Here is a 13940-nt window from a genome sequence, read left to right as displayed (position 1 = left end):
CTTGAGATTTCTCCACACCTGTTCAAAACATTTAAAGCTCATGGGGATAGCTAGGGCTGCCATATTTCAAAAAGTAAAAACTAGGACACCCCAAAATGGTTGTGTGTTTTTTTTAAGGAAACCCCCCAAATTGTTGAGCGATTTATCTATTGACTTTCTAAGATCCAGGACAAAGGACCACATTTCGGAACCCACCCACCCCCCACCCCGGAACGTCATTTCTGCCCTAGGATAGTCCCCTTTTTTATTTCAGGAAATTTGCACACGGCTTGATTTTTTTTATTTTTTATTTTTTTTGCAGATCATGGTGGCCCTACCTGCAAGAAGGAGCCATCTTCGTTGCATTCTGGGACGTAGGTTGCATGAGACTGACGGCGGGACTGCGAGAGGGCGGTTGCTCGGTCCTCCTGGCACCGAGTGAGGTTGGTATCTGCACAGTGGGTGGGAGGAAAGATGCCGCATCAGAAATGGAGCCTGCTGGAGGCATCAAGGGTACCTCTGAACATGTACAGAGAGCCGTTCTCTCACCACGGCACTGGAAAGATGGGCGGATCTCTGGCACAGAGGCGAAATGCAGAAGAAGCATAAATGGAAGGGATAACTTTAGGAAATCAGGATGGAAAACCACGGCAAATACAACAGGAAATGGGAACAGAAGATACAGAACTTGACATGAACTAATGAATACATAATAAGAAAATTAGGGAATAAGAGAATTAGGGGATATTATTTTAATATATGATCACAGTGGAGAGATTCTTGGATGGACAAAGATGGAAAGACTAACTGCTCGATAGGGAGAAATAGTTGTTGAAGTTTGATTAGAAAAACTATTGCAGAAATTTATTGAGAACAATGGTTATTTATTTATTTATTTATTTATTTATTTATTATCAGCTGATTAATATACTACATCCTTTTAAATGTGTTTTTGGTGGCTATTATCTTGTTCTTTTTGTTTTAACTATTTATTTGTGTTTTTATCTTGTATTTTTATCTTGGGAACCGCCCTGCGACCTTTCAATGAAGGACGGTATATCAATCTAATAAAACAACAACAAGAATTGGAGAACTCCAAGTAGACTTTTTGTCTAAAAGGAATATGAATTGATCTAAGACTTATGAGTTGGGAGATGAGTTAGGCGAATATATTGTCTAACAGAAAGTAGATCAGTTGGATGTCATGCTAGAGTGGATATTTCGAATAAATTCTTTTACGTAATGGACAGATGGAAGTCCTTTTTATTTTTCCTCTTTTCTTCTACCTTTTGGTTTTTCCTTTGGTGTTTCCTTTCCGCTTTTCTCTTTCCCTTTAGATTAGTTTCCTTTATCTTATAGCATTATGCAAAATTAAAAAAGAAAGAGAGATTCCCTTTGCCCAGTCCCCCACCACTAGGCCACGCTGCCAAACCTTCTCTACCTACAGTTGGGCTCCCGGTGGGCCGCCCCACCACAGCGGAAGCGAGGCAGGGCTTCGAGGGAACGCTCGCGGCATCGAGCTCTCTGGAAGGTGCACGGGGACTTGTAGAGCTTCCCGTCGGAGGCGCAAACCGGGCGCCCGCGTTCGTGAGGACACTCCAGAGGGCATGCAGATTCCCCCGGGTCGCTCTCGGAGATGATGAACTGCAAAGGAGACAAGGCTGGCATCAAACAGAATGCAGAGCAACACCGATTATCTTCTTTTATCTGTTTATTAAATTACTACACCAGCCTTCATTCCAAGGACCACAGGGCGGTTTGCGATACAAATGGTCCATTGCAAATGGACATCAGAGCATCAAATAGCAGTTCAGGCAAGATTGCTCTGTACGAAGTTAACAACGAAAACCGTTCCTGTTTATATCAGTCATCGTGTCCAGAACAACAAACATTCTCATCATTATCACCAGAGATTTAATCACCACCGTCTCAAGGCGAGTTACACACTAGCTGCTTAAAGACAGTTAAAAGCACAAAACAATAACAAATGCATTTAAAACAAGACTGAAACCCTAACAAGCAGTCAAGACCCGTTTATCCAGCTGAGTGAGCCTGACAGTAAGAGCTGTTCGGCAGTGGAATTTGCTACCAAGGAGTGTGGTGGAGTCTCCTTCTTTGGAGGTCTTTAAGCAGAGGCTCGACAGGCATATGTCAAGAATGCTTTGATGGTGTTTCCTGCTCGGCAGGGGGTTGGACTGCATGGCCCTTGTGGTCTCTTCCAACTCTACGATTCTATGATTCTGTTTCCGGAAATTGGAGATATTGAGCACCTGCCATATCTCAAGAGGGATGCTACTCCTCAGAAAAGCTGTTGTTAAAGTTATTAGTACGCAATAAGAATTTCATTGATGCATATAAAGCAATTGCATATATAGTGGTGCCTCGCTAGACGAATGCCCTGTAAGACGAATTTTTCGCTTAACGAAGAGATTTTTCGAGCGGAGGTTGCCTCACTAGACGAATTCATTTCGTGAAAAATTCGTCTAGCGAATCATGGTTTCCCATGCATTGAAATTCAATTAATGTGTTCCTATGGGCAAAAAAATAAAAAAATAAAAAATTTTCAATGCATTCCTATGGGATTCGCTAGACGATTTTTTCACAAAACGAATTGACTCACAGAACAAATTAAATTCGTCTAGCGAGGCACCACTGTACTTTATATTATTTGCAAGATATACCAGCCATTGCATATAAAAAGATTCAGATACAGTAAATGTAAGTCTTTAAGCAAAATTTTTTGGTTTCCGCCTTCTTCAGCTGCTTTGTCTGGTGTCTAGGGCTGCCATACGTCTGGGATTTCAAAGGCGGAATTGATGTCCAGGGGGAATTTCCGAAAGGCGGTGCTCTGTCAGGTATCTTAGAAAAGTCAATTGAAAAATCGAACAAGTCTGGGGTTGTTCTAAAAGAGGCTCAACAATTTCAGTGGTTTCCTATAACAAAAGCTCAGTAATTTGGGGGTCTTCCTAAAATATAGCTCCACAACTTTCAGGGTGTCCTGGTTTTTACTTTTTGAAATATGGCAACCCTACTGGTGCCAATCAAAAGGTGACGGAGTGAGGTGGGACCTATGGAACACTGAGGAACAAATATTCCGAAGCGTCTCATTGGCTGTAGCTGAGTGATGTTGGCTATAAAAATGTCCTGAGGGATAGCTCAGTTTCGAGCCCTAAGTTGAGAAAAATATTCCGGCATTGCAAGGGGGTTGGAATAGATCAGGCATCCCCAAACTGCGGCCCTCCAGATGTTTTGGCCTACAACTCCCATGATCCCTAACTAACAGGACTAGTGGTTGGGGAAGATGGGAATTGTAGTCCAAAACATCTGGAGGGCCGAAGTTTGGGGATGCCTGGACTAGATGATCCTCGTGGTCCTTTTCAACTCTAAAATCCTATGATTATGTATACACAAATCACAGCTGAATTAAAAGGGGGTTATAATTGGAACTTTTTATGTGCACAAAGTTCAGTAGAAGTTGTTCTTAACCTCCAAGGAGCTCAGGTAGGCTTACTTGCTACTCCCCTCTGGATTTTATCCTCACAACAACCCTGTGAGGTAGGCTCAGAGACGGTGATTGGTGATTGGATCTCGAATGGAGATTTGAACCCGGGCTTCCCTAGTAAAACTCGTGACACCCCGTGAGCGCTTTTGATTCAAATTGTGCTGGGTTTGCCCATGTTCACCTTTGGCAATGCCACAACTCCATTTGGGGTTGGTCTCTGAGCATGGGCAGAGTGCCCTCCCCTCCCCACTAAGTGACCCCAGAGAGTCTCCTCCACACACCAAGAATTAGGGGGCTTCTTTCAGATTAGAGGATGGTGGCTTGAGCTGAGAGACTCAGCTGTTACCTGATGCCCTCTAGATGCATTGGGGCTGCTGGGAGTTGTAGCCCGCAGCACCTGGCCGGCACCAGGTAATGGCAAAGGCTGCGCTAGAAGTCAGGCGCTGGGGAGGGGGCTGTGCCAAGCAACCTGCTACCTCCGTCGAGGGTCCAAGACTGTTTAAACGGAGACAAGGCCAGGAGTGGGGGGCTGCAGGGCCGCCGGCAAGGCTAGGTGGCGCAGGCCGCCAGGGGGCTGCGTGCAGCTCCCGCCAGACAGCCGTGCTGCGAAACGGGGGGGCGGGCGCCGGAGGGATCTTTGCACCACGGCGCCAGGGCACCAGGTATGCTTAAGACGGCCCTGGGGGGCTGGCACTTTTTCACTGTATCCCAACACTGAAGAAAAAGCTGTGTCGAAACAAAATAAAAAAATTCCTTCCAGTAGCACCTTAGAGACCAACTACGTTTGTCATTGGTATGAGCTTTCAGCTACCACACCTATCAGCCAATCACCCATTCCCACCACCCCTCCCTACCCTCTCACTATATATAAGGGTCTGGTGACTTCTGTTTCAGTGTATCTGAAGAAGTGTGCTTGCACATGAAAGGTCATTCCAATGACAAACTTAGTTGGTCTCTAAGGTGCTACTGGAAGGATTTTTTAAAATTTTGTTTCGACTACGGCAGACCAACACGGCTACCTACCTGTAACTAGAAAGAGCTGTGTGTTTTCCTGGCAGGATAGAGAGTACTTGTTGGAACACAGACTCTGAGGTGGTTTGTGTGCATGTGTGTCTGAGTTGCGTGCATTCTCACAAGGAAACCGACTCGCACGCCCCCCTCCCCTCCCCGTCTCTTCTTGTAATCACTCACCTGGTCCTCTCTCCTCCATGCCCCCCTGCCCTGCCCCACTTTCCTTCTCTTTCCACCCCCCCTTGCTGCCATCCCGCCCTGCCCCTAGGGGGTGCCGTACGAACTGTGTACCTTGGCAAGCGTTAGGGCCGGCCAGTGAAAGGAGTTGGTTTAACTAATTGCCGTGTAAATAAACACACAGGGGGAAAGCAGCCAATCAAAAGCCAGCGGCGGCTCAAGACCTAATTTTTGTTTGATGTACAAGGAGACGTGGGGTTTCCCTCCCCCTCCTGGCAAGAGCCCAGACCACAGGCGTGCATTCGGTAGGGGGATTACGGAGGGGGGAGGCGGGGAGCTGGTGTGCAAAAACACAACCACTTTGAACAGCTGTAGAAAAGGAGGCCGTGGGCTTAACGCTTTGCACATCCTTTGCTTCCATACCCTCCGACAAAAATAGGGACATTTCTTTCTTCTTCTTCTTCCCTGGCCATCAACTCTGCCAGGGGTGGCTGATGGGAGCTGGAGCCCAACCACATCTGGGACCCCCCCCCCGTTTTCTTGATAGAGCCATGCATGTGCTTGCAAACAGCCAGGCAGCAGGCAGGAGCACAACAGGTGCAGTTCTTCCTGGCAGGGAGACACTGCCATGGGATATAGCACTCTGAAGCTGCTGAGTAAAGGTAAAGGTAAAGGGACCCCTGACCATTAGGTCCAGTCGCAGATGACGCTGGGGTTGCGGCGCTCATCTCGCTTTACTGGCTGAGGGAGCCGGCGTACAGCTTCCGGGTCATGTGACCAGCATGACTAAGCCGCTTCTGGTGAACCAGAGCAGCGCACGGAAACGCCGTTTACCTTCCCGTCAGAGCGGTACCTATTCATCTACTTGCACTTTTGATGTGCTTTCAAACTGCTAGGTTGGCAAGAGCAGGGACCGAACAACGGGAGCTTACCCCGTTGCGGGGATTCGAACCGCCAACCTTCTGATCGGCAAGCCCTAGGCTCTGTGGTTTAACCCACAGCGCCACCCGCACCCCATAAGCTGCTGAGTACGATACAGCTTTTAAAGTATTTTTGTTCTGAAGATTTCCACTCTAATGGAGTATTACAGCAGGGTTCGCTGCACGTATCCTTTGGCAACCTTTCCGAGGGAACCTCTGCCCTTTTAAAGAATCCTGGGAGCTGCTGTTTGCTAAGGGTGCTGGGAGTTGTTAAGAGACCCCTACTCCCCTTCCCAGAACTACAGTTCCCAGAGTGGATTAACAGCCGGTCCTTCTTCCCAGGGAACTGTAAGCTAAATCCTGCCTCTGACGAAGTTAAGCATCAGCAACAACCTTCGGCCTTGGGGTGGAAAACTAATACACACACTCTCTCTCTTACTCCAGACCCAGGGGGGCAAGCGACCCCCTTTCTCCCTTCCTGCCCCCGAACAGCCATCCATTTCAGCTGTGGGTTTCTCCAGCAAAGAGAAGCTTGTTTTGGATTCCCTCGGGGCGAGGTGGGATCAGGGGGAGCCCCCTCCTCCTCTGCCAAAACCACCAGCCCAGCTCCCCTGCCAAGAGATTGGGGAGCCCTGCCAAAGCAGGCAGCCTGTCTTCTCTTTTCCACACAACCCAGCGCTGCTCAATTTTTGATTTATGAAACCTGAGGAGTGTCTCTGAGCTTGCTTGCCCATGCAGAAAAGCAATGACCGCATGCAGGCTGGTACAGATGCGGCTCCCTGGCCTCGTCCTCTGTGTCCCCTCGCTGCCTCTATAATAGGAAGCCACTTATCCGTTTTGCAGGTTGATACAGATCCATGTTGTCCAACCCAGAAATAAATATATAGTTCCTTCCTCTAGGGTATGAATTTCTGGGTGGGACAACATGGATCTTGCCGGTGTGCCCTTACTGGGAGCTCAACCAAGCACCTGGACGATGCTGTAAAACAGATAAGTGGCTTCCTTATTATCGTCTTCAAAAAGCTGTGTTTGCTTCCCACAAATACATATGTGAGGCTTGGCAACCTGAAGGAGCGTCTCCACCTCCATCATTCTGCCTGGACACTGAGGTCCAGCACCGAGAACCTTCTGGCGGTTCCCTCGTTGCGAGAAGCCAAGTTGCAGGGAACTAGGCAGAGGGCCTTCTCGGTGGTGGCGCCTACCCTGTGGAACGCCCTCCCAACAGATGTCAAAAAGGAAAACAACTACCAGACTTTTAGAAGACATCTGAAGGCAGCCCTGTTCAGGGAGGCTTTTAATATTTAATAGATTATTGTGTTTTATTCTTTTGTTGGAAGCTGCCCAGAGTGGCTGGGGAGACCCGGCCAGATGGGCAGGGTATAAATAAATTATTATTATTATTATTATTATTATTATTATTATTATTATTTACATGAGCCTTGCAAACTAGGCTTGCTAGCCACATGTCTTAGGCTCGCTAGCTTTCCGACTGGGCCTCGCCCCACCTCTGCCTTTATCAGCATCTTTGTGCACAAATGTTAGCTCTCAGGCATAGGGAACCTATCCTTGTCGACATCCGTCGAGAGACAATGGAGTGCTCCTCCGGGGGTGAAGTCAAACCACTGTGTTAGCAGCACTGAAGTGACCTCCTCCCGCGGGGCACAAGTCTGGGCAATGTGTCTGGAGGTCCTGGGCTGCCCAGATGACAAGACCCCTCCTTTCGGCCTCAAATATGTGATCCAAAGGAAATCAGAGCAAGACGTTTGGCACCAGCTTGGCTGCAGGAGTTGCCGGAAGGAGGCGTACAAGGAGCCATCCAACCATCTTAGGGACTCCCCTCCTCCGGATTTGTGTAGGGCAGCGTTTCTCAACCGCTGGCTGGTGTGCCGTGACGAGAAGGGCGATTTGCATTGTCACGTGCCTGGCGGCCGCCACGGGATGCTAATTTTAGACAAACTTAAAGAAGCTGGCTGGATGAGCTCTACCTGAAACTTGCTGAGCAAAGGATTGTGCTGGCAGAGAAATCAGCGGCTTGTGAAGCCTTATTACAGGAGATTGCAACCAACACAGCAATTGGCAAGTGTTTCTTACAGTCATAATTATATAGTCAATATAGGGCGGCACAGAGTTAAATTTTTTAACTTTTTTAATGGTGGTGTGCCTCATGATTTTTTTCATGGAACAAGTGTGCCTTGGCCCAAAAAAGGTTGAGAAACACTGGTGTAGGGTTTACTCCTAGTGCTAACGAAGGGGACAGGAAGAGAGGTTTTACAATGCATTATTCCTCTATGCCTCACTTTGGTCTCAAGTACAAGAGCATGTTTTAAAGTCAGGCTTTGCCAGCCTAGTGGCTTTCCGATGTTTTGGACTAGAATTCCCATCTGCTCCAGCCACACTGTATGCCTCTAAGTACCAGCCACTGGGGATCAGAGGCAGGAAGAGTGCTGTTGTGGCCAGACCCTGCTTGTAGGCTTCCCATAACAGGCATCTAGTTGGCCACTTTGAGAACAGGATGCTGGACTAGGGTTGCAGTCGCACAACCAATTATTCCATTTCCCCCGACGTTTCTCCAATTGTTAGTTTTCACACCAAAAGCCACTTCTGGGAAACAAATGGAGCATAGTGCTCATTTCCGTGTTCTCTGATTCCAGAATGAAATATATCTGTTTAACCCAGGAAAAGAAACTTTCCTGCTGTCTTAATGTGGGGGTTATGGGAAGAGAGAGACACAGAAAAACACAGGTGCAGAAAGGGGGGGCGGGGGAGAAGCAACATTGTCCAATGATGTCTGCCATTGTGCCACAACACACCCAACTTGTGTAGATTAAATTTAGTGCGACATGCAAGTATATTGGTCAAAAAGCCACAGTTCTGTAGCACACAGGTAGTGTAGTGGGAAAGGAAAATGAGGCAGAAGCACTAGCATTATAATCAGGAAAACTAACACAATATTCCCCATGTCTGAATGCGCCCTAGATAGGCTTTTGGCCTGATCCAGCAATGTTTTCATGTTCCTTTGTGGTCGCCAGGTCGGTGAAGAAGACCAGCCAAAGTTATTTGATCTGCTGATGCCTCCACTTTGTGTTGCTACGTTTAACGAAATTTTACCCTTCTATATCACTGTTCTTCAACCTCGGGTCCCCAGACCTGGTTGTTGGACTACAATTCCCATCATGCCCAGCCTATGGTCACAGAAGATGGGAGTTGTAGTCCAACAACCACGTCTAGGGACCCGAGGTTGAAGAACACCGTTATTATATCGTTGGTAGCTAATCGTGGATATCTGCACCCTACCCAGCACACTAGCGGAGGGCTGGATCCGTGCTCGCTGCTCATTCCAAATACTAACCGATGCATTACAATACCGAGCACCACTGCATGCCAACAATCGAACGCTGTCAGGTGCCAACTATTTCAGGTCACGGCCAAATAAAAACGGGGATTGGATGTCAAACATGGAAACCAAATATTCCACAAACGTGAGAATACTAGGGGAACATCTAGTGAGTATTCACCACCGTGATTCACAGAGAACAATCTTTGCAGAGCAAATTCTTTTGCTTGGCTTGAACCCAGGTCTGCCCCTCCCCACCTGCCCCAAACCTAACTCTGAAACTCTGTAAGCACGATTCATGCTTGGTGTTGGTCTCTTCCTAACACCGCAGACCCTGACGTGTCTTCAACAGGATCTCCCGGCCCCCCATCACACTTCTAAATCAAAGGAGCGCCTTTCAAGCTCCACCGTTGCTCTGCAGACATGATGTCATCCTCCCCCCCGCACCCCCAGGCAGATAGCTGCCGTGTCCAAAAGGCGCCATGTCCCCCTGCCTATTGCCGTTAAGTGTGGGGGACAGAGCGTCCCTCAGACACAGACTCCGCCGCTTGCGACGGCCCAAGATCCCTTCCAAAGATTGCAAATGGTGGCACCCACTGCCAAGGGTTAAGTCACTCCAGGGGGAAGGACAGAGTCGCAGCAACGAGCACAGTGCCATGCTCAAGCCCGAAAAGCTGCTCGCCTTCACATGGACAGAGCGGAACAGGATCGGTGCAGGTGGTGTAGCAGCCTGGGATCCCAGAGGGGTGAAAGACTCGCCACTCTCTCAGGGACAGGGTCCCTATCCAGCGACATTCGTCCAGTCCGCATGAAAGGGGAGCTTCTGGGGCATGATATGTTCCGAAGCTGAGCATTTAGCAGCACTCAAACTGCCAAGGTCCTTCGGTTTCCAGAGACGTTCTATGCGACTTCTGTTAAGTGTGATGGAAAACACAGCTTGAGTCACTCCAAAAGATGTTTTTGGAGCACTCCAAACCATTTGCTCGTATGCCTATTCCGAAAACAGTAGATCTAGCTGAAAGGGAGCATGTGGAGATCGGCATCCTGGCTAGTAGACATCAATAGCCTCTCCTCCACAAATTGGTCTAATCCAATTTGGTGGCCTCCTGTGGGAGTGAGTTCCACAGCTCCAGGTCAATTCTGTGTCCAGGGCGGCTGTCTACCAGCTCCATCTGGTACGCAGGCTGAGACCCTACCTGCCTGCAGACTGTCTCGCCAGAGTGGTACATGCTCTAGTTATCTCTGCAATGGGCTCTACATGGGGCTACCTTCGAAGGTGACCCAGAAACTGCAACTAATACAGAATGTGGCAGCTAGACTGGTGACTGGGAACGGCCACCAGGACCATATGACGCCGGTCCTGAGAGACCTGCATTGGCTCCCAGTAAGTTTCCGAGCACAATTCAAAGTGTTGGTGCTGACCTTTAAAGCCCTAAACGGCCTCAAAGGCCCAGTATACCTGAAGGAGCGTCTCCACCCCCATCGTTCAGCCCAGACACTGAGGTCCAGAGCCGAGGGCCTTCTGGCGATTCCCTCCCTGCAAGAAGTGAGGTTACAGGGTAGTGGCGCCTGCCCTGTGGAACGCCCTCCCATCAGATGTCAAGGAGATAAACAACTATCTGACTTTTAGAAGACTTCTGAAGGCAGCCCTGTTTAGGGAAGCTTTTAATGTTTGCTGTTTTATCGTGTTTTTAATATTCTGTTGGGAGCCACCCAGAGTGGCTGGGGAATCCCAGCTTGATGGGCGGGGTATAAATAATAAATTGTTGTTGTTGTTGTTGTTGTTGTTTAACACTTCTGCATGAAGGGCTTTCTTTTGTCTTTCTTGACTCCTCAGTTTCATTTGATGGTCCTGAGTGACAGGAGAAAAGGAGAATAACCAAGCCATGATCCCAGCTCGTGTGGCGGACTGCTCCCTTCTTTCGTGAGCCATTAAGAAGAGCCTTTCAGCAAGAGGGACTCACACGATGAATTTGCTTTGCGAGCATTGCCTACTGAACACTTCCCATCAACGTACAAACTCCATTTCACATTCCAAGCCGAGGAATTATCCTCCTCTTCCCCCTGGTAGGGAATGACATTCAATTTGTAACACATGTAAGCCTTACGACCTGGACAAATTCTTATTCTGTACCAACCGTCAACCCTAAGCTTTTTGCTCCAATGATTTAAAAAGAATTGAAATCTTCATTGGTTCAGTTAAAGCAGACTTGGCTGCCTTCCAGCTGCTTGGGACTACAAAACCCATCAACTGGTCGGGTTGATGGGAATTGTGATCAAAAGCACCTGGAAGTTAGCCAGTGGTGGATCCTTTCATTGTAGATTTTTTAAGCAGAGGGTGGAGAGCCACCTGCCGGGGATGATTTAGCCGTGATGCCTGAATTGCAGGGGGCTGGACTAGATGATCCTTGGGGGTCCCTTCCACCTCTGAAATTGTATTATTCTATGAAAGATGGACTCGAAAAGCCCTGTTGTGTACAACAGCGTTTCCCCAACCTGGTGCCCTGCAGATATAGAGTCCAAAATATCTGCCTCAAAGTCCTGTCCCGATATGGCTCTGAGAATGGCGAGTCCAGCATCTCAGGGAATGTTAGCAAGGTCTTCTTCCAGAGGCAAAACAGGGGCAGTGATTCACCAAGGGTGCTTAAATAAGGTGAATTGAGATATTGAGGGACCTATGAAATAAACAAACAAATGTCTATAAATCTACAGGGATGACGGGGGACGGGGGACGGGGACTAACCTGTTCTCCGAGCTAAAAAGGCTAGTTTTCAAAAATAATAGCAAATCAAACTCGGCAACCACAAATGTTCTAAACTGTTAAGAACGGAGCTTCGGATTCACTAGTACGGCAGCAAGATCCGTTTTCCAAGAGAGGCTCGACGGTGAAAGTCCAATTGACAAATGGAAAGTCCAATTGACAAATAGTTTGTGTGCAAACACACGTTTGTAGCTTTGCACATTAAGGGAGGGAGGTGACTATTCTGTTTAAAGCAGCCTTTCATCAATCAGGTGCCATCCATATGTTTTGAACTACAACTCCCACCAGCCCCAGCCAGCATCCTAAATATCTGGACAGCACCAAGTTGATGAAAGGCTGGCTTAAACTTTCCCCCCTGCATCCACACCTCATGTTTAAAGCAGTACGATACCACTTTAAACTGTCACGGCTTCCCCCAAAGAATTCTGGGAGCTGTAGTTTGTTAAGGGTGCTGTTGTTAGGAGACACCCCCCCCCCAAAAAAAATCATCTGTGAAGAATTCTCTGTGAAGGGCGATTGACTGAGAATTGTAGCTCTGGGAGGGGAATAGGGAAGTCTCCTAACGACTCTCAGCACCCTTAGCAAACTACAGTTCCCAGAATCCTTTGTGGGAAGCCATGATGGTTTAAAGTGGTATCACGGTGCTTTCAATGTGCGGTGTGAACATGGCCTAAGATGAAACAGCTCTGTTGGACGCATTCGTAGCAGCGGTTAAGAGGCAGCTAACATCACATTGCAGCGTATTGATTGACACGGCAGCCTGCAGACCTCACAGCCCAACAAATTTTGTGTGTGTGTGTGTGTGTGTGTGTGTGTGTGTGTGTGTGTAGGCTACTAGCTACCCAAGTGCCTCCAAGCTTACATTGGCTCTCGCACACCACTGGTAACCACAGGGGCTTCGGCCAGGAAAATCTGAGTGCTGCGTCGACAGAGTAACTAGACCAGGAAAATCTTTGTCCAAAAAGCATTCGGCCCAGGGGAACTGGGTGCTCTCTGCACCCTGAAGGGAAAGCCTTCAACTGATTGGACAAAATCAGATTCTCTAGTATTTTGCTGGTGAAAAACAGCGGCAGGGAAACAGGCAGAGATACATCGGCACCTACAGGGCGAGGCAGGGGGACAGATGGACAAAGGGGCAGCCCCCCCTCCTGAAAACCACAATCTCCAGACCACCACTTTTTAAAAGAGCAAGTTCCTAGCAACTGCAAAACCCATACTCTCCAACATTTCTCCGATGAAAATAGGGATGTCCTATTCCATTATTATTACCCCCCCCCCCATCTCACTGGGTTGCTCCAGCCACTCAGGGCGACTTACAACACATATAAAAACATAATTAAAAAGTAAACAGTAAAAAAAACAAAATCTTCCCTGAACAAGGGTCGCGTTCAGATGGATCGAGGATCAGATCATTCCATAACCTCCAACATTTCTCCAATGAAAACAGAAACGCCCTATGGAAAAGTGAGACCTTTGGGGATCAAATAAGAAACCGGGGGGACTGTCCCTGGAAAATAGGGAAACTTGGAGGGTCTGAAAACTTGAGTCAGGAGGCAAAATGTACAGGCACTATTATTCTCAATATATATATTTTTAAAAGGCTACTCCACTCTACCTCTTCAGTGTTTGCCTTTGCCCCCACCCCTGGAAAAAAATCTTGCAGATGGCCATGCAGAAATAGCAGAGGGGTGGGGCTGGGGTGGGTGGGCTTCGGGGGTCTGGCAGCACCCCCCCCCTGCTGAGATACTTGCCTTGGCAGTTGCCCAGCAAAGCGACTCGTGGAGCTGCCAGCCTCCACCCATATCCACTGACTCTGTGGGCAATGGCTTGTCACATGCTGGATTTTGAAGCCTTCAAGGAGTCTCGCTGGTGGGCTGCAAGAGCAGCGTCCATTATCACAACAACCCACAGCGTAAGAGGGCTGCAAAGGGGTATTGCACCTTCTCTTTCAAAGTCTGTTGTTGACCCCCAAGAACATAAGAAAAACCCCGGCTGGGTCCAGTGCCCTGTTCTGACAGCAGCCAAACAGATGCCTGTGGAGAACCGGCAAGCAGGATCCGAGCACCAGAGCCCTCTCCCCTCCTGCGGTTTCCAGGAACTGGGATTCAGAAGTCTTCTTCTTCTTTGGCGATCACTCGTAGCCGAGTAAGATTGTCTTCCATAAACACGGTTTTAACAATGGGTCCATAAGTGACTGTGGAGGCCAATTCTGGATCCACACGTCCTTCCACAGTGGGGACATTGGTTTCCGGGCGG

At 48.3% G+C, this 13940-nt stretch overlaps 1 protein-coding gene across 7 annotated transcripts in view; it reads right to left on the bottom strand.

Moving 5' to 3' along the window:
* The window catches only part of LOC118087173 (SPARC-related modular calcium-binding protein 1), a 46042-nt gene that overhangs the window by 16288 nt on the left and 15814 nt on the right, over positions 1-13940 (bottom strand). For all 7 annotated transcript variants that reach the window (XM_035119577.3, XM_035119576.3, XM_088672729.1 and 4 more), the window contains exons 2-3: positions 1425-1623; positions 318-430 (exon numbers count right to left, since the gene is read on the bottom strand). In XM_035119577.3, the coding sequence (XP_034975468.2) occupies positions 318-430; positions 1425-1623 (312 nt within the window). The remainder of the gene's footprint in view (positions 1-317; positions 431-1424; positions 1624-13940) is intronic.

The sequence above is a fragment of the Zootoca vivipara genome, chromosome 6 (genome assembly GCF_965207765.1).
Source record: "Zootoca vivipara chromosome 6, rZooViv2.hap1.1, whole genome shotgun sequence".
Lineage (NCBI taxonomy): Eukaryota > Metazoa > Chordata > Lepidosauria > Squamata > Lacertidae > Zootoca > Zootoca vivipara.
The sequence above is the reverse complement of the archived record's forward strand: the minus strand, read 5'-3'. Positions and strand labels throughout refer to the sequence as shown.